General features: G+C 48.9%; 1 protein-coding gene, 1 non-coding gene and 1 pseudogene across 2 annotated transcripts; 1 reads left to right on the top strand and 2 right to left on the bottom strand.

The window, feature by feature from the left end:
• Positions 1-510: 510 nt before the first annotated feature.
• LOC136459693 (glycine-rich RNA-binding protein 2, mitochondrial-like) lies at positions 511-2,674 on the bottom strand. Its single transcript, XM_066459535.1, has 5 exons — positions 2,542-2,674; positions 1,510-1,650; positions 1,351-1,419; positions 1,117-1,223; positions 511-936 (listed from the first exon to the last, which is right to left on the bottom strand). Exons 2-5 carry the CDS (start codon positions 1,634-1,636, stop codon positions 796-798), a joined length of 444 nt encoding a protein of 147 aa, XP_066315632.1. The 5' UTR covers positions 1,637-1,650; positions 2,542-2,674; the 3' UTR covers positions 511-795.
• A 2,495-nt stretch (positions 2,675-5,169) lies between these two features.
• On the top strand, positions 5,170-5,366 carry LOC136462158 (U2 spliceosomal RNA). The gene has a single exon (XR_010760676.1). It is a non-coding gene; the product is annotated as a U2 spliceosomal RNA (small nuclear RNA).
• Positions 5,367-5,992: 626 nt separating this feature from the next.
• LOC136459692 (selenium-binding protein 1-like) lies at positions 5,993-9,517 on the bottom strand (annotated as a pseudogene).
• Between the last annotated feature and the right edge of the window lie 10,637 nt (positions 9,518-20,154).

Here is a 20,154-nt window from a genome sequence, read left to right as displayed (position 1 = left end):
AAATTGTTAAGTACCAACTACCAAATCATCATTCCATATGAATTTTGTAGGATTTGTTGAAACCTAATCATTCGTTAGAAAGAGTTACATAGCAAAAAATTCTATAATATTCCAATCCTCTAACTTCATCTATTTCTCATTTGTTCCAAAGAGAGCCTTAGAATTGGCCTAAACCTGACAATGGTTTGGTTTAAATTAAATTGGCTTTAGTCCTCTATATGAATGCTACGTTATTGTAGCACATCCGCCCCTACTTTTGAGAATGGTTATTGTAGCACAGCCGAGAAATGTTCAATAGATGAGAACGCCTCTACTTTGAAAAAAGTTCAATAGATGAGAACAGACAGGACGGATTGAGAACCCCAGTGGAATAAAATTGGCTCAAGAGGGGCATTCGGTGTCTACACTGACGAAAGTTACCATAAAACTCAGGATCAAACACATAAGCCACCATTAACCATGGTAGCCAAGCAAAATTTCAAGTAATTCCAGCATCTGAAAAACAAAACGAATTCCAAATCGCAAATACTTCATGTAATACTCCTGTACACATTGCAAAGGATAGCCACCTAAGGTAATGTGTGCAAATTATGTATCCACTCGATGGAAATACATGCTACTTGCATTTGCACTTTTCAAAGCAACCAAAACCAATAGGCATGATTCTGCGGCTCAGTCTATGCATCTAGGAGTTCCAACAATAACATAACACAAATAGCAAAACACAAGGCCTCACATGAGCCCCATGCCAGATCCTAAAGTTCATTATTTCAAATATCTTGACAGTTAATGCACTTAATAGCCACCACCATAGCTTTGGTTGTCACCACCATAGCCACCACCTCCGAAACCGCCACCGCCATAGCCACCACCACCGCGGTTCCCTGCAGGTCTGTCGTTAGCGATGTTGACACGTACCGGCCGCCCATCAATTTCCTGCGAGCAACATGAATGCAATATACAATGACACCTTAAAAGAGTGCACAATTTGTCAAATAAAAACTTCAAGGACACTATAGCACAAATCAAAATGAATTCCTCTGCATGGTACTACTTGAAACAGAGCATATGAGGTATATGTTTGACTACTTGAAACAGATCATATGAGGTACTCGCCTTGCCATCCATTCCAGATATAGCTGCATTGGCATCATCATTGTTGGTGTAGTTAACAAAGCCAAAGCCTCTTGACCTCCCAGTATCCCTGTCCGTGATCACTCGCGCTGCAACATGAATATTTGCCATTTTAAGACAGAATGTGAACCACAACACAACAGCAGAGGAAAATGAAGCAATATTATTCAGACAGCCACTAACACATCATGGTAACATTCAAATGTATATACAGACCTTCAGTAACATCTCCAAAGCCGCTAAACGCTTCTCTCAGTTTCACGTCATCAACACCCCATGAAAGACCTAACCAAAGAACACTAATAAACATAAAACAAAAGTGACAGTTTCATAGGTTGCTTGTATATTAGAGGAAACAAGACAACAAAAACTAACCACCAACATATAGCTTGGTGGACATGAGCCGAGCAGCATTGAACACTGCAGGAGAAGAGCTAGCAGCGACACCGCTCGCCAGAGCACTGTGCCTTAGAAGGCCACCGAGCTTGTTGAAGGCCGCCATTTTGAACACTAAACCTGCACATACGGGAAGATTACGAAAATTCAGCGGGGCATGCACGAGCAAACTCTTAACAGCAGTTAGGACCTTGAACGAGGCACTGTAACAATGTGTGATGCAGAAATGGTATTGCAAGAAATGTTTCTAATTCAATCATTGCAGGGAACGTATCTAAATAGCACCTACAACTACCTTAGTATGCATCAATGGAGACAAACCTAAACCAATCGAACCTCCTAATAGACAGGATGGGAATCTGTGATTCCTTCCGGGCGAGGATACATGAAAAACTACCATACTGCAGTTGGAACCCTAAAATTCACAGCAACCAAAACATTTCCCCAACAAAGATACATTGTTATATATACTAAAACTGGATCTGCTGCTGGCTTCGCACAGCGCACAACGAATGGGGTGCGTAGCCACCGCTAGCCCCGCACGCGGGCGCCTCACGAGAGAGGAAGCAGCCGACTCGAGGGCCTGAACCGCTGCTCCCCTAACACGGTGGCGCCGCCGTCATCTCGCGGGGCGGGGCACTGATCCCAGTCGCGGACCTCCCCCGAGCGGGAGCGCTTCTATACGCGGTCCTCGCCGTCCTCGCGAAGGGCGAGCCACGACCCTTCTCACCGGAGCGCGTAGGATCGGGCTTCCCTCAACCCAATGGTTCAACTTTTCACCACTGCCCCGTATAAGAATCAACCCCAAAGGAACCCAAGCGCAACACGAGATCCACCGCGACAATTGACTACTTGAAACGATAGATCGGACATTTCCCCACTGCCCCCATCTAAGAATCAACAGCCAACCGCAAAGGAACCGAAGCGCAACACGAGATCCACCGCTACAATTGACTACTAGAGACGATAGATCGGATCGAGCGGAACGAAGGCGGCTGAATGGAGCCATACCTGAGGGGGAGATGCGGTCGGAGTAGGAGAGGCGGCGGGACGGGGGGCGAGCGAATGCGGCGCGGCTTGGGGTTTAAGAAAGGAATGGGAAAGCGGCTAGGGTTTTGTTGCGCCCTTGCCTCTCGCGGCTTTGGACTTCGGAAGGATGGCGATGTGGCTGCCAGCTCGGCACAAAATATCTCGCCCTCTGGAGGCGCCAAGAAAAAAAATCCCCTGGCTGGATACATAAACTAAGGCGGTGTTTAGTTCGTGAAATTTGGGAATTTAAATGATGTAGCATTTTTGTTTTTATTTAGCAATTAGGGTTTAATCATGGACTAATTAGGCTCAAAACGTTCGTCTTGTAATTTTTCAACCAAACTGTGCAATTAGTTTTTTTTTCGTCTACATTCGTTTTTATTTGGCAATTAGTGTTCAATCATGAACTAATTAGGCTCCAAACGTTCGTCTCGCGATTTTCCAACCAAACTGTGCAATTAGTTTTTTTCGTCTACATTTAATGCTCCATGCACGTATCGCAAGATTCGATGCGATGGCTACTGTAGCACTTTTTAAGGAACTAAACACAGCCTAACGGCAAATTACCATAGAAAAGATATTGATATCCCATTTTGATATATCAGTTACAACGGTTGAGCTCACTCCGTTGATGTTATGTTTTTTTGTTAAACTTATTCTCAAATAAAAGAAGATAATTGAGAAAATATTTTCTTAACTTAAATAGTCCTTGCATATTGTGAAGTTGGTTGGTAAATTAATGGGTTTAACTTGAACAACAAGTAAAACCTAACTCTATAGTACTATTTACTTATTATAAAAAAACTGTAAGTAAGTAGTTAAAAAGAAGAAACATAAGTACATAATTGAGAAAAATATTTTCTTAATTTAAATAGACCATCCATAACTCTGAAGGTCGTTGGGAAATTAATGGGTTCTAGTTGAACAAGAAGTAAAATCGAACTCTATACTATTTTTATGTTGCAAAGAAACACTAAAGTTGTTTAAGAAAATTCAGTTTTTTACCATGCTATGGACAATTTAGAAAACTCTACCATATTGGATCTAGCATCAGTCATAGAATCGTGGAATCATCCGTTGGTAAATTCATGACTTTAGCCTTAAAGAACACACAATAACTTATAATGATGCATTTTACATTGGGCTACATAAGAGACAGTTTACGTTAACATTCTTATATAGGGTAAATTTAAAGTGAATTATAAATTGCTACCTACCATCAAGCAAAATAATGAAAATAGAAAAATCGGTCCTAGTATTTTCGAGTCTTCCACAGAGAGATATTTTCCTGTGCCGACTTAAGATATTTCATTCAAGTAAAATTACCGACATTGGAGTTCATCCTTTTTTCAGAGAGAGAATGGAGTTCATCTTTTTTTTTGGAGCAAATAATGGAGTTCATCTTGTGGTTGCTAAGTCGTGTTTGCGTAGCGCTTTGTTGTTGCGGCGGGCCCGGTTACACCAGTGGGACCCACGGAGCCTTCATGTAGCATGGCCTTGTAGCCAATAAATCTGGCCTCTTGGGCTTATTCTGTTCGTGGGCTCGTCTCTACCCCGCAAGCCATTTAAGCCCAGTCCACTAGCTCACGTTATTGGCATTGGCAAGCACCGAAATGCACCATGCTTGCACAAATGTGCAATTCGCGAATGCGAAGTTGCGATTTGCAAACCACTGGCGTGCTGAAGCTAGACTGCTTGCACCATGCTTGCACAGCAGAGACAGAGCCCGATGTGCTTGCTGATATGCTGCCATCCATATGTGCGAAATCTACTATTTTCAGAGAGCATTCAGACATTCAGGGACGGATTCCTATCAGCAATCAGCATGCAGTTGTAAGAACAACTAGTAGCGTTGCTCTAATGAACAAAAGATCCACACAGAGTTCAGAGTTGTTCTTGATGCACGTAGCTCTAGCAGTCTAGCTTCTGTGCTTGGCTGCAAGCCTGTAGTCCTAACTGAAGTTGGTGGTGTAGCTATTGATGAAGTCAGGTGCTATGTTCAAATGTTGGTTTCAGAGTTAAGCTGATCAAAAGTTGCAGCGTGACATGACGCAGAGTTCATTCAGAGTCGATGATGCAAGAGGACTGGATTCCATGTCTATTGACCGGCGAATGCAATTAAGTTGCGGGCTCCGGGAGGCGTGCGAAGACGGCGTCCGCAAGCGCGGCGGCGCCGGGGACGGACGCGAGGGCGAGGAGGCGCAGCGGGGAGGCGGCGAGGTGGCCCGAGGTGAGGAGGAGGGCGTGGCACTGGAGCGCGTGGGAGGCGGACCTGCACGCGCGGAGGCGGGAGAGGAGCGTCGGCGGGACGCGGAGGCCGCATGGCTCAGCATGGCCGCTTCAAACTCTGACGAAGCCAAGTGGTAGGTAGGACGGAGGGAGACGGAGCGAATTCCACACCCAAGGGATTCTCTTCTTTGGTGGGCTAGCTATTGATGGGCCTTAGCGAGCCCATTTCCACCGCTGTCTGGGCAGCACCGACGCCTGGTACTAAAGAACGCACGCCGTGCTTGCGCCGAGCGCAACTCTGTTAGTCCCACCTCGGAAGCTTTGGACGAGCGAAGCCAGAGGAACGCTATAAGAGGAGACCCCTGGGCAGCCGAGCAACTCATACCTTTCTCGGCCTTTTGGCTAAGATCAAGTGTAGTATCTGTTCTTATCAGTTTAATATCTGATATGTGGGCCATGCGCCCACTTCGATATTAAATTTATTTTTTGTGGGGGAGGGCCCACCACAGTAGCTTGCTACTGGGGTCCTCGCGTGTCGCTCGGGCGTTGCACTACTGCCCGAGCCTGGCGCACCCCAACCAGAACGGAATATTTAATTTTCGTTCGTTGGTTTTGCACTGTATTGATTTTCGTTCTTTGTGCCTCGCTTTGTAAATGCCTTATTTGGGCCTTGAACCTTTGTTGATAAGAGGCAAACTTCCCTCTTGGGCGTGCCTTCGTTGTTTTCTTCCATTATGATCAACTTTGAACGGTGTTTAAGTGGATTATAAAGAGTTAAAAATTTGCCTCGTTTAGCAAGGATTAGTATTGCGGATTCTCTTAGGTTTGGTGGGGGTGGGTATTAGAAGAGATTGAGATAAATTTTATACCGGAGATTAACTGAACAACTCCAAGTGACCTCCCCGCACCTCAACACTAAACCTTGAGATGGTCAATATGAAATGCTCTGCGTTTAGAGTTATACATCGGACTTAATCAGCTGCAGAATATGACCTTTTATCTGGCCCCGTGTTACGATGCATTTGCGTTAGTGTTAGCGCACAGGAGGTTGAGGAGCTTGTCCTATCATCGCCAAATCGTGCATAGTGATAAAAAATACTTTCAGTCCTGGTGCTGCAACCCACTCCTGATAGAACGAGAGCGCCTGCTGTACCAGAAATCTCACAATATAGCAAAGACGGCAGAGCCGACGACAATCAGAAAATTTAGAATCGATATTTTTTTTATTAATCTAAAGTTCTCATGAAACCATGCCTTATTCCACTGGCAACAGTCACGATACAAGATTAAACACTGCACGGATACCATGTTAATTACAGTGCATACAACAGCGGGGATCTCCATCAGCCTGTTATGCCAAATCCTTGACCTCAGATCCATATATCAGAGGTGCAGTCCCCACCAGGATATCTCATCTCATGGGCCAGGGCAGGACCATCAGGCTCGGTGCCAAAATCTACAAAGAAGTTGGGGTTGATAGCCAGCCCTCCTTTCTCGGTGTCGACATCGATCTGCAACATGTGGGAGCCCTTCTTGACAAGATCATCACCAAAGAACTGCTCATCCCAACGGCTGAAAAGTGAGTTGGTCACGTATATCCTCTTGCCATCCAAGCTCAACTGAATCATCTGTGGTCCACCTCTAAGTCGATGACCCTGATTATAAAGAAACATATGGTGAATCAGAGTAATCAAAATTCCATTGTATTTCCATCTTGGCTATTTGCCTATTTCTGGAAGTGTTATGGTTAATTAGGATTCCAAGTGTGCCAGTATTCTAGCGTGACAATGCAAAAGTTTGTAGAAATGGATGTGGTGTAGTTTGGTATTTGGTAACTCCACAGTGAACCACCCATAACCACCACTGAAACCCGGACTGTAATAATTATAAAAATCTTCTCGTTTCAGAAGGTTTCAAGAGGGGAGATTACCTTGACTTGAGGCACATTATACTGTTCTTCTTGACCATCGTCAGTAACATAGACGACATCACTGCCCTTTTGAAGAAGACCACCAACCCATACTTGTCCAGCCAAGAAAGGCTTTGCAGGATCCTCAATGTTGTACTGCCTGATATCGCCATGAAGCCAATTTACCAAGTAGAGATAACGGTCGTCAAGAGAGATAACGAAATCAGTTATCAATCCCGGCATTTCCGGCAGAATCCAGTTGCGGACCTTCAATGTTTTCACAGAGATAGCAACCTACAAGCGCAGTCATAGGAATATAAGCAAGTTGGAAAATCAAGCTCATTAGGTGGGAAAGAACTTATCATGTAGCATGAACAAACCTCATGGCTCCACGATCCATCCGTGGTCTTGAAAAATCTCACCATGTTGCTTGTCAAAGCACAGCCAACATAGCCAGTGTCCTTTGATGGATCATGTAAAAACCTCACCTGCAGGTGAAACAAACAAACAGAGAAGTGTTACAACAGGCTCTGGAAGCACCATACTACTCTGGTAGCATTTACAGAGAAATAAAGACAGCACAAAAGTAACAAATATAGACAAATGCAAAATTATTCTGGCAGCAGTTTTCTACATTTTCAATAATTTATTACCTCAAGGGGAAGAAGTCCAGTGTCACCTAGATCAAGTGTCTGCTTGAGCTCACCACCAGGCCAGTCGTACACATGCAGGTGCCTTCCGTACAGGCCATCCTGGACATGCTGAAGATTGAAACCTGTCCTGAACGCTGCAGGGGCTCCCCATGATGAACTGATCATCGTCTTGTGGCGAGGCTGGTACCAGAAGTCATATCCAAACAATGGACTATGACCTGGCTTTTCCCAACTGCATGTAGCAAAGTGCAAAGACTTAATAATTAATCAAGACACAGAGATCAGCATAATGAATCTGTCTGGTTTTCACATGTCAAGCAATTTGCCATATATCTGCAGCTATTTCAGAGCACATTACTTGAACTACACCCATTATACAAGTCATCGTGTGTTCTTAATCTTATGTTACTGTAAATGTGGCAAACTGTATAACAGCATGATGTAGTACTACGATAATAGGCTATATGCTCTGTAATTGGCCATAGTTACATGCTACACATCAATATCAATGGGCCTAAACTGTGAGAAGTACTTACCGCCCTTTGACATTAAACTCTGAATCCAACAGCAGGAAGCCATTGCCAGCTGCATTCCCCTCCTTGTCCCCAAGGCAAGAAATCATAATGTCGCCAGATGCAAGGCAATGAGACGTGTGAGGAAACCCAAGCCCAGTCTTCTCAGCAATGTCCTCAGACTCAACCACCTTATGCAAGGATGGCGCCCTCGGGTCTGTCGCTGTGTCAACGACATACACACGACCTGACCTGCAAATAACCATCGAAACCACACCACAGATTCTCAGTCGGGGTCAGCAGTCGAGTCAGCCAATTGATTCATTCATCTAACCATCTCCATTTATTTGATAATACTCACAGCAACGAAGGAAGGATCAGGAAGCGGCGCTTGGCTGATGGATCGCCGTGGCAGGAGCTGCAGGAGTTTCAGCCAGAGTGATGCAGCTCATCGCCGGTGTGGGTGACCGGGAGCCTGTGGATCACCTGGGAGTATGTAGGAGAGTTGGGATCCAAATCCACCGTCGCAAGGTAATCCGGCTTGTTAATTCCAGTACCTGCATAAATCATATGTAACCACATGAACACAAAATTCCCAACAAGGCAAACATCTAATCTGTGCAGTGTTCACATGGTTTGTGACTTTGTGTGATCTGTAAGCGTCCCCAAAGGAGAAACCATGTGACCCCTGTCATAAACAGAAAACGTTTTGGAGCAGGTAGTGTTCATACGCGCTAACCGCTAAGTTTGCAAACTAACTGAACCCAAGTATAGTCCTATTTTTTTGACAGACCAAAGCGGTCTTAAACTATGAAAACAGGTAGTATCATTTGCAAAGGACATGAAGAAAACCCTATTTAATCGAATTCCAAAAGAATCGGGGATCTAAGCTAGAACAATTCTTGTCAGCTAAATTACCCTTACACAAATAAAAGGGTCCCTTTGCATGCTAGTAACAACACCCACCTGTCCTGTATACTAAATAAACTTTGCGAATACTCCTGACTAATCCTCCAAGGTGTACGCGTATGTCCCATGTGTATTCCCCTGGCTACAGTCCTATACGCATGATAGAAGCAGAAATCACAAACCGTTGTAGACGCAGGTGAGACGCAGGTGACGTAGACGAGCTTCTCCCTGGGCCCCTTCTTCATGGCCTCCAGCGGCGTGGCGTACCCGGGCCCCATGGCGGCGTGGCAGCACGCCCCTCCGTTGGCCGCCGCCGCCGGCACGTCGACCGCCGCCACCGCTGCTCCAGCCATCTTTTCTGCCTGACCCCGGTGCTGTGCTCTCAGGTCGCGCGCCGACACCTGCCGTTCCGACGAGCTAGCGCTGCGGGGTCAGGTCTCGTACCGCCGGGAGGGAAGGATGAATGGGGAGATGGATGGAGAAGCAAAGCTGCTCACTCACTCACTCACCCGACCGCGGACCACCCGCGTGGGACAACAAGAGGAGATGAGGGAAAAGACGGCTAACGGCTTGGTGTGGCTGCAGTTTCTGGCGAGGCGAGCAGGCGCAGGCAGGCAGGCCTAATTATAGCGTCCCGGCGGGGGCGTGGAGGCACGGCGTCCGTTGACTGCGCGCCGCGATGCGTGCGGAGGCGGAGCATGTCCTTAAATGGGAATTTTGCCGTTACGGGGTGGACTTCGCTAGAACGTCATTAAGTTTGTGGACTTCGTCAGAATGTTGTTATGAAAGGTGTGTTTCACGCTATTTTACTATTCATTTTTTTTCAACTTTGTAAATTTCTAACCCTATTTTTTTGACCAGGCGTGACCGTTGTATCCCTGTCTGCTTCAACCTTATCCTCTTGCTCCGCTTCTCACGGTCACGGTAATTTCTCCTTTCTCTCCCGTTCTCTCTCCGTCTCGACCGGTGTTTGGGTGGGAGCCCGCCGGCGGCCACCGCCGCCCGTCCCCGCAGGCCACCGTCGACAGGCCACACGTCACTAGGCACACCGCCCCTCCCTATGTCCTGTAGCTCCCTGCGCATCGCCCCAGACCAACCCTGCAGCTGTCTGCTCGCACCGTCGGCCAGCAGTCAGGCCGGGTCGTCCCCAGGCGAAGGCTCCCGCAGTCCAGGACACGCGCCTGCCTCCGAAGCCTCAGCCGCGGCAACATTCTCCCCCCAGAACTAAGGTGAGGCTTCAAGTCGCCCATATTCAGGATTGATTTGTGGATTCGATGGGTATAGTGTTAACTTAGGGTTTTACAGGAGTAAGAAATGGTGATTCTCTTATGTGCTTGTGCTATGGATTATAATCGGAGTGATGTAGTTATCGGGTATGCATCATTATTTACTCTTTGTTGTACAAATATATTTTACTACGACTACTTGTATGGCATGCGTGTAGTGTTCTAACTCTGTAATGGGTGTTTTTTTAGGCTTGATGCGGAGCCTGAGCATAGTTTAGTGCTTCTAGATGGTGGCATTCTAGAACAACCATAGGGACATGTCGTTAATTGGGATAAATTACGGATTGAGGAAAGGCAAGATGATGAAGGGGAAGGAAGGTTAGAAATTTTCGATGAGGATGAGCTGTATCGTTTGCTGGGCCTAAGAACCGAGGATGATCATGGCCAGGGTGCTGCTGATTCTACTTCAAATGATGATCAGGCTACCGCAAACAATGGTAGTACAGTCCCTGATGTTGACACTAGAGGTGCAGCTATCCCTATTGATGATGCAATACCGGAGGAGAGGGTGATGGTGTATGACCCTAACAAACCATGCATGGATATTGGCACCATGTACCTCAACATGGTTGAGTTTAGATTGGTTGTGAGGCAGTTTGCCATTAATGAAGAGTTTGCATTACAAACTGTGAAAACAGACACAAAGAGGTTTATTGGGAAGTGCATGGCATCAGATTGCCCTTGGCATATTCATGGTCGAAAACAACGTCATTCGAAAACTATTATGGTATACAGATTTTTTTGTTATATGAATGACTTTTTTTTGAGTTATGACAATGTTCTAATTTCTGTAATAATGCAGGTTACAGCTCTAATTGCTCAACATAATTGTTCATCCAGTGCGAGGAGACTTACTACTACACCCACTGTTGCCTGGGTTGCTTCAAGGGGTATCAAGCACCTCAGGAAGGACCCAAATATGGGCCCAAAAGAACTGAAGAAGCAGCTGCAAGATGACCACAAATGTGAAAATCACTATGACACCGTTTGTAAGGGGAGACAGATTGCAATGAAAGAGTTGTTTGGCAGCTAGGAGAAAAGCTTCCAAATGCTCTACAATTGGAGGGCAGAGGTTCTAAAGCACTCACCAAACAGTGTCTTGAGATTGACATCAAGATGGTTGATGGCAAGGTACACTTTCACAGATTCTTTTGTGCTTTGAGTCCTTGTATTGAGGGTTTTCTAGAGGGATGCAGGCCTTACCTTAGTATAGACTCCATTGCATTGAATGGTAGATGGTGTGGACACTTAGCAGCAGCCACTGCTCTAAATGGACACAATTGGATGTACCCTGTTGCATTTGGCTTCATAGATGGTGATACAACAAAAAATTAGGAATGGTTTATGACTCAGTTGCATAAGGCCATAGGAGACCTGCCTGTTCATGCTATTTGCACTGATGCATGCAAAGGTCTAGAGAAAGCTGTTAAAAATGTGTTTTCTCATGCTGAACATAGAGAGTGTTTTAGGCATCTTATGCAGAATTTCATTAAGAAGTTTGGGGGTGATGTTTTTTCGAAGATGTATCCTGCAGCTCGAGCATATAGAGTTGAAGTATTCCAATATTTCTTCAAATTTGTTAGAGAGGCTAGCGATCAAGTGATGGAATGGCTTGACAATCATCATAAATTGTTGTGGATGAGAAGTGCATTTAACCCTAAAATCAAGTGTGACTATATAACCAACAACCTCGCTGAATGTTTTAATAATTGGATCAAGAACTAGAAGGACCTTCCTGTAGTTGAGCTTGCTGATAAAATTAGGGAGATGCTAATGATATTGTGGAGGAAGAGAAGGCAGATTGGACAAAAGCTTAATGGGAGAATTTTACATACAGTCATACATCAGCTGAAAATGAGAACTAGAGGAGTTATCACCTCTTATAGTATTGCTGTAGAGATATGGGCTGGCCTGGCCCGGCACGGTACGGGCCCGTGAAAAGCACGGGCCTCTCAGGTCGTGCCTCTTAGGGCCACGGGCCTAGCCTTTGGCCCAAGCATGGCACTATGGGCCGTTTTTTGTGTCGTGCTGGCCCGCTAAGCATGACCAAAATTACGGGCCATGCCAGCCCACAGCCCGTTACCCTTGTGTTGGGTTCATAAACCCGGGATCCTTCATGGACCGACTTTCCAACAAAGGCTCAGCCCAACAGACAACGTTGCGAGCAACACGCAACTCATGGGCCCGCCCAAATACCTAGACGATAGGCTAGACACTGGCATTTTGCATCTGCTGCCCGCCACTTGCGACGTTGATTGCTTGCTTCTTCAATAGGCGTGGGAACATTGACATTACCACACAACCCAACCCAATTTGCACGATATGAGGCGAGTGTCATTGCGGCTCTCATGCACATAGGCTTCCTTCCATTCCTTGGAGCTTTGTGCCATGATGAGCATGCCACTGACGATGAGCCAGTTGAGATTTGCAGCACTCTCGCACGACATGGATGGAGAACTTTGATTGATCAGGGTGGCGGTGGGTATACATTACTACGGGGTACAACTGAACTGCTACATTAGTTTCAGCATCTACTACGCTCAAGACTCAACTGAAACTGGACTGATTGACCGACTAACTCTCAGGCCTCTCCTCTCCCTTATAGTGTTATGGGCGCCATCAACTCCCATACCAGATAAATACGGTAAGGCTCCCCCACGTGCCTCTGAGGCATCGACAGTGTTGTGGGCACCAGCATTTACTGTGCTAGGAGAACATGGTAAAAAACACCTGCATGCCTCTCGGCATCGACAGTATAGCAGGTACCGACATCTGCCATATCTGAAGAAGACGACGCAACCTCCCACATGCATATGACATTCAACAGTATTGTGGGCACCTACCATCATCTCGTACTCGCCGGCGTGGGCAGCAAGACTTAGCAGCGAACGCACTCGCTCCCTCTCACTTGTAAGACCACCCCCTTCATCTATAATGGGGGATGCGCTCTCTTCCAACAGATAAGTTGATTCAGATCGACCAAGTTCACTAGTACACAACAATAGAACCACCGGGTTCAAACCTCGAGCACACGATCGAACACATAGCACATAGCGGAGTTCCCGTCACTCTCGGTCCCTCTGACCAGAGTCCGACCGGACCTCTTGTACCCCCCATCTTTCTCCTTCTCATTTGTAACCCCACTGCAAACTTCGAGCACCTAGGCTCAAGAATAAAGTCACCGACCGACTCAAACTGGATGTAGGGCATGTTGCCTAAACCAGTATAAACTCTATGTCATTGAGTGCTAGGCCACCTCCGATCACAACGTATGGCAAAACTACAAATATTTACGTGTTGGTCACTTTCTGCACCGACAGTTGGCGCCGATCGTCGGGAAGACGCTGTACGTTCAACACTTTTGGTCATCGGATGGCCCACTTTTCTGCCACCTTCTCCATGGCGGGCTCAAGCGATACGACTCACTTCGGCTCACTGGAGTTTTCCGCACTCCTACCTGTTGGGATGCGGGTTCCACCCGTCTTCGAGCCATCCTAGGCCTTCCTCTTTGGAAGCCTGGACTTCGTCGCCGACCAGCTCGGCGTACTACACCTTCGCGAGGAGGCACTCGTTCTGACACCCGTCGGAGGGGCGCCCTCCATCGGCTCCGGGACGCACAACAACTTCAACAACGAGGTGCATGTGCTTCATTCTAAGTAAACTCTCTGCTCAAATCCCACTGTGAGTAATGCACATGCTGTTATTTACTTGCTATTCTCTATCTTCCGCCGATTATTCGGAGGGACCCTGTTGTCCCCGCTACGAACACCATGCGACCGGTTCCCCTACGGCCTCGCTTTCCCCGTGCATGCGTACGCCCGAGGGCTCCAAAGGATGCCAGCGCTACCCCCTCTCACATCCAAATTCCTAGGGATGGCAAGCTATGTCCCACTTGTTTCCTCGACCTCATGGATGACGATGTTGAGAGTGATGGCTCCAGCATCGGCGATGTGGCGCCTAGCCACCGTCCGTCCCGAGAGTGCGCTATGGCGGACGCTCTAGGATAGTCACCGATGGTAGCGGAGTCCTTGTAGACACACACCCCTCTGGACCCTCGTGCGGAGACCCCCGCGCTCACACAGGAGCACGGTGAGGAGCTACGACAACAGCGGCTAAACTCGCCGCTGCTTGCGCCAGCACGCTTGGCACACCACACTGCGCCCCATGCGCATAAACCGGCGAGCGGCGCCTGAGGTTGTGCCCGTCGAGTCCCGCGCAACACCATGGATGGGGGGAATGATCCCCCACAGTTTGCTCAGGCTGATCAGAATATCGTCGCTGCGGCAATGCTTCTACGCAGCCTTCCCGAGCCAAATGACCCCCAGGAACAGGTGATCCACCGGAACCTTCGGGCACTGGTGGAAACCACCGCCGTTCAACAGGTGGAGAGCTCTGCATCGCGACACCGAATCATAGCCTCTCTCCCTACCAGGGGAGTGGGGACGCACTAGATGAATCACTCCATCCGCTCACCGCTACAGCCGCCGAGCATGGCACAGGAAGCTGCATCTGCGTCTTGATCTAACATGGCGCCCTCTCCACACTGACCGCCTGTACGTGAGCTGCTCGGGCCGAACCAAGACGCTCGCAGCATCATCAGCGACCAACATCAGTCTTAGCAGGATGATGGCATCCATTGAGCGACAGTAATGGCAGGCGACATAGACCCCGGCTGGACCATCGTGAGGAGTGGTGAAACACACCCTAGGCGCAGTCGCTGGCCGGACGACCGGAGTCCTAGCCCGAATAGCTTGGGACCATGGGACTTTGTCCGACGCATCCAGAGAGTGTCGCTCCTACAATGCTTCAACGGAGGCTGAGGCAAAGGCAAGGCCAAGCGCGATGATCAGGTGAAGGGCCCCTCCACGCAGAGGGGCAAAAAGAACAAAAAAGATCTTTGCCAATCGACCAACTCCGCGTTGGTCGCCACGACTAATCTCACGGGCAAATAGCCCCAGCAGGGTCTTCCAGACCACTTCAATGAGCTCATGGAGAGCCCATGCACCAACCACACCTACCCCCATCAAACACCTCTACAAGGACCGCGAGCTGCTCAAGCGCCTTCTGCGACAGGCCGGCGGGCCAAAGGAAGAAAAAGGCGAAGAAGCAGCGGCTAGGAAAGGGGGCATAGCGGGCAAGGATCCGAATAACTGAAGGTCAAGGTGATCCGACCGGACATCTACCGACTGAAGGACGACAACGACGATGTTCTCACAAACGCTTGGAATAGCTATGTCGTTTCTTCCCCTAAAATTCAGTCTTACCATTGTTTACTTAACGTTTGCTCCTATAAAAGCGCCCCGACCCGAACACTTTCGGCCTGGGTCGCTCGAGGGCCCCACGGGGGTGCACTACCACCTCTCTTTTCATTTACTATCATATGGTAAAACTCCTTCCTACCCGAATGAAAGGGTAGTTCGTTCCTTTAATTTACCTTACGTAGCTTTGCTTCAAATATTCCGACTGATCGCACCCCACCTCTACCTACGGTTACGAGCAGCTGAGCCTCGTGAGCCATGCCCGGGCTCCTAAGGTTGCAACCTATGGGACGAATGGGCAAGTGCAAAAAAGAATAAATAAAAAACAAAATTATGCTAAGGTAAAACCAAGGAACGAATGGGACAAGCTTCCCTAAACGGAGTGATTCTATCACAAAAAACGAAACTAATTCACTAAGTACACAAAAAACGTTTGCACGGGGGCTCCCCCACGAACTTAACTTTTTACATCTACTTCTACTTTACAAGCTATTGGGGCTGCCCGGTGGCATCTGCTGTCGGTGCGACCGGTGAAGGCATGGGCTGCTCACTCCCCGGCTGGACGACATTCGGCTCGGTTGAAGGCGGGGCGATGTCCACTTCCGACCCAGGCTCCACGCCATCCGCAAGCTGGGCGACGTCCCCCTGACGCACGCTTCCGACCATGTCCTCACGATGAGCATCCATCACCCACTGCATGGAGACATGCTCGGCCAACAACCTTGCGTGTGGCAGCAAGCTCTCCCCGAGCAACTGGATGTCCTCTGTGCTACAGCCATCGGCATACCCACTGTAGATGGTGGTGAAGTCCAGGTCCAAGTGGTACATCGCCACCGAAGTCAACACCCCCGACACACCATAGAACAGCCCATGGGTGATGAGGGCACGAACCTCATCTAGAACCTCCGCCAGCCGGATGGCGGGCGCGCTGGTACTTGGCGCCGACCCGAAGACCTCCGAGACGACAAGCTAGGCAACATTGCGGATCTGGTCAAGTTCCCCCTCGAGAGCACGTCGCTCTTCAAGGGACTTGGCCAGCGCCTCCACATTCCAGCCAAAAGTCGCCTTGGCCGTCTCTAGGTCTCGCTCCAACGATTCCACCTTTCCACCCAGCTCTGGAAAAAGGACGACAAGCTTAGAATCAAGCTAAAGGAAGAAACCAACATGTCAAAAGCAGAAAAGGTACTTATCAAGGTGGGTGTTCTCGAGGACAGAGAGTCCCTCCACCTGCCGGGTCACCTACTCGCGCAGCCAGGCGTTCGCCACCTTCGTCCCCATCACCCGGCCCCGAAGTGCGAGCACTTCCTGGTCTGCCTCTGACTAGGCCTTTCGCTCTGACTCTAGGGCATTCTGCTCCGACTCGAGGGTCTCCAGGGATTTTTGGAGCGCCACCTTGGTGTCCACCAAGGACTTCCGTAGCTCCGCATTGGTCTCCGCCTGACGGGCCTTCGCCGCCTCAAGCCCCCGCTCGGTGATAGTCGCCCACTCCACCACGAGCTGCTCCACCGTCCGCGCCTCGGTCGCCTGGTCCTAGGACTCATGGCGGGTGGACTCCAGCTGACGCTCAAGCTCGACCATACGGGCGTGCTCCATCTAGAGGAAACAGGACTTGCGGCATGACATCTCCTGTAGACCCTGCAAAAATGAGAAGCAAGCATGCTGAGGGAACCAACAAGAGACTAAGGGGTCAAATACAAGCGTGGGAAACTCACCTCCATGGCGTGCTATAGGTCGACCTTGACCAACCGCTAGACAAACTTAACCCACTCATGGGCATCCTCAAGCTTCATCGACAGCTTGGCAAGATCGGACTCCATGGCAAGTCCTCTCCCCCCAAGGATGTCCCAGAGCTGACACTCCTACGAATCCTGAAGGATGAACCAAACCTTCATCGGGTCCTCAGGGTAGGGCCACACCAGGTCGTCTCCTCTAGCTCGCTGGAGGGCCCAGCCTCCGACCAGACCACCTCCAGCTCCCGCGACAGCACCGGTGGCTCCACCTCGTCATCTGCCTCGTCGTCAGAGGTGATCTCCACCACCTCAGTCTCACGGGCCACCGGTAGGCATTCCGGCTCTGTCCCGGCCACATCTCCCCCTAGCACCACCAGCGCTGACTGGGAAGGTGAGCCATGCGGCCCTCCGCCTGGCGAGGCAGGAAGCCCGATCTCCCTCTCCTCTTCCGCCATAGCCGGTGGAGGAGGGGCCGCAAGGGACACCTCCGACGCAGCCTCCGCCATCACCACCAGAATCGCCGCCAACACCGTCGCTGCCACTGCCACCGTGCTAGCAACCGACCTGGGAAGCACCACCCCCGGAAGGGAAGGACTCGCCGCCACCATCCTGCTCTCCCCGCCGCTCGCCGCGGCACGCTACAAGGTGGGCCTCCAAACCTCCTGCACAGGAGTTGGGGCGATGCTCAACCCCGTCAGCGTCCGACCGCTGTCAAAAAATACAGGTTAGTCATACTCCAAAAAAGACTCAACAGCAAGATCGAAAAGAAACAACGAAAGACGTACCGGGATGTAAGCGATGCGACTCTAAAACCAAGACCCGACGTCGATGGGCTCGTAGGGCAAGGACCGCTCCCGGGCTGCGACCCGCGCCCCCGCACTTCAGCCGGGCACGGAGTCGACCCAACTGGCTCCTGCCTGGCCCACGAGTCACCACAACCTTTGACTCGGGGCACGCTGACTGAAGCGGCAGGTGAGGCATCCTCCCGTTGTGAGTCGCACACTGGCGCCAGCCCCAGTGACGTGCGGGTGTAAGCCCGCTCCTCTGACCGCCTTGCTTGCTCGGCTGCGCCCGTGGTAGGTGGGGATGAAACCGGCTGAAAGGTCCTAATGGCTAGAGGGGGGTGAATAGCCTAATAAAAATTTCTACAACAACACTTAACAAAATGGTTAGACAATTATGAGGCGAAGCAAGTGTTGTGCTAGCCTACTCAAAGTGCAAGCCACCTACCACAATTCTAGTTTAGATAGTATCTATTCACACAATAGCTATGACACTACCCTATGTTAGTGTGCTCTCAAAGGCTAACTAAAGAGCCACACCAACCAAGCAAGCAAGCTCTCACAACTAGCTACACTAAAGAGCTTGACAACTAGTTTGCAACAATGTAAAGAGAGTGATCAAGAAGGTTATACCACCGTGTCAAGGAAGGAGCCAATCAATCATAAGAATGAATAACAATGAAGACCAATCACCTCAGAATCAATGATGAACACAAAGATTTTTATCGAGATTCACTTGCTTGCCGGCAAGCTAGTCCTCGTTGTGGCGATTCACCCACTTGGAGGTTCACGAGCTAATTGGCTTCACACGCCAAACCCTCAATAGGGTGCCGCACAACCAACACAAGATGAGGATCACATAAGCCACAAGCAATACATTAGAGTACCATTTGGCTCTCCACCAGGGAAAGGTCAAGAACCCCTCACAATCACCACAATCGGAGCCAGAGACAATCACCACTCTCCGCTCGATGATCCTCGCTGCTCCAAGCCATCTAGGTGGTGACAACCACCAAGAGTAACAAATGAATTCTGTAGTGAAACATGAACACCAAGTACCTCTAGATGCAAACACTCAAGCAATGCACTTGAATTCTATCCTAATCTCACAAAGATGATGAATCAATGATGGAGATGAGTGGGAGGGCTTTGGCTAAGCTCATAAGGTTGCTATGTCAATGAAAATTGCCAAAGGTGTGAGCTTCAATCGGCCATGGGGCTTAAATAGAAGCCCCCACGAAATAGAGCCGTTGTACCCCTTCACTGGGCACAACGTGGGGTGACCGGATGCTCCGGTCCGATCGACCGGACGCTGGTCCTCAGCGTCCGGTCATGTGATTCACGCCACGTGTCCCCTGCTTCAAATACTGTTTATCAGATTTCAACGGTCATCAGCTGACCGAACGCTGCGCATAAACTGACCGGACGCTCATCCTCCAGCGTCCGGTCGTTTCCAGTAAGGTTCCAGAAACGATTTTCTTTGACCGGACACGTCCGGTCATGCTTGACCGGACCCAGCAAGCGTCCGGTCACTTAGTGACTTTTCTCTACGCTGTCCGACAATAGGACCAGATCCTAGACCTCAGCGTCCAGTCAGTCCAAGACCCAGCGTCCAGTCGTTTGACCGACGCCAGCGTCTTCGCTGCCACACTTGACCGGACGCACCGGTCTCTCTGAGACCAGCGTCTGGTCACTCAGTGACCAGCAAGACTAACTCATTTTCACCTCTAATTTCTTCATCCTTGCTCAAATGTGCCAACCACCAAGTGTATCACTTTGTGCACATGTGTTAGCATATTTTCACAAACATTTTCAAGGGTGTTAGCATTCCACTAGATTCTAAATGCATATGCAATGAGTTAGAGCATCTAGTGGCACTTTGATAACCGCATTCCGATACGAGTTTCACCCCTCTTAATAGTACGGCTATCAAACCTAAATGTGATCACACTCTCTAAGTGTCTTGATCACCAAAACAAAATAGCTCCTACAATTTATACCTTTGCCTTGAGCTTTTCTATTTTTCTCTTTCTTCTCTCCAAGTCCAAGCACTTGATCATTATCATGGCATCATCATTATCATGCTATGATCTTCATTTGCTTCACCACTTGGAGTGTGCTACCTATCTCATGATCACTTGATAAACTAGGTTATCACTTAGGGTTTCATCAATTCACCAAAACCAAACTAGAGCTTTCAATCTCCCCCTTTTTGGTAATGACAACCCTTTCACAAAGATATGAATTAAAATTTAATTGAATTCATGTTGCTTGCCCAAGCATATTTACCATATGTAAAAGAATATGGACAAGTTTCATGAACCCCA

The sequence above is a fragment of the Miscanthus floridulus genome, chromosome 6, assembly GCF_019320115.1.
Source record: "Miscanthus floridulus cultivar M001 chromosome 6, ASM1932011v1, whole genome shotgun sequence".
Taxonomy (NCBI): Eukaryota; Viridiplantae; Streptophyta; class Magnoliopsida; order Poales; family Poaceae; genus Miscanthus; species Miscanthus floridulus.
This window is presented reverse-complemented; position numbering and strand designations above follow the sequence as displayed.

Bases quoted from the DNA above. Each gene is read 5' to 3' on its own strand.
- LOC136459693 (XM_066459535.1), bottom strand. From the start codon at position 1,636: ATGGCGGCCTTCAACAAGCTCGGTGGCCTTCTAAGGCACAGTGCTCTG. The intron at 1,420-1,509 runs GTTAGTTTTTGT...TTCTTTGGTTAG, and splicing joins CACCAAGCTATATGTTGGTG to GTCTTTCATGGGGTGTTGAT. The intron at 1,224-1,350 runs GTCTGTATATAC...TTCATGTTGCAG, and splicing joins CTTTGGAGATGTTACTGAAG to CGCGAGTGATCACGGACAGG.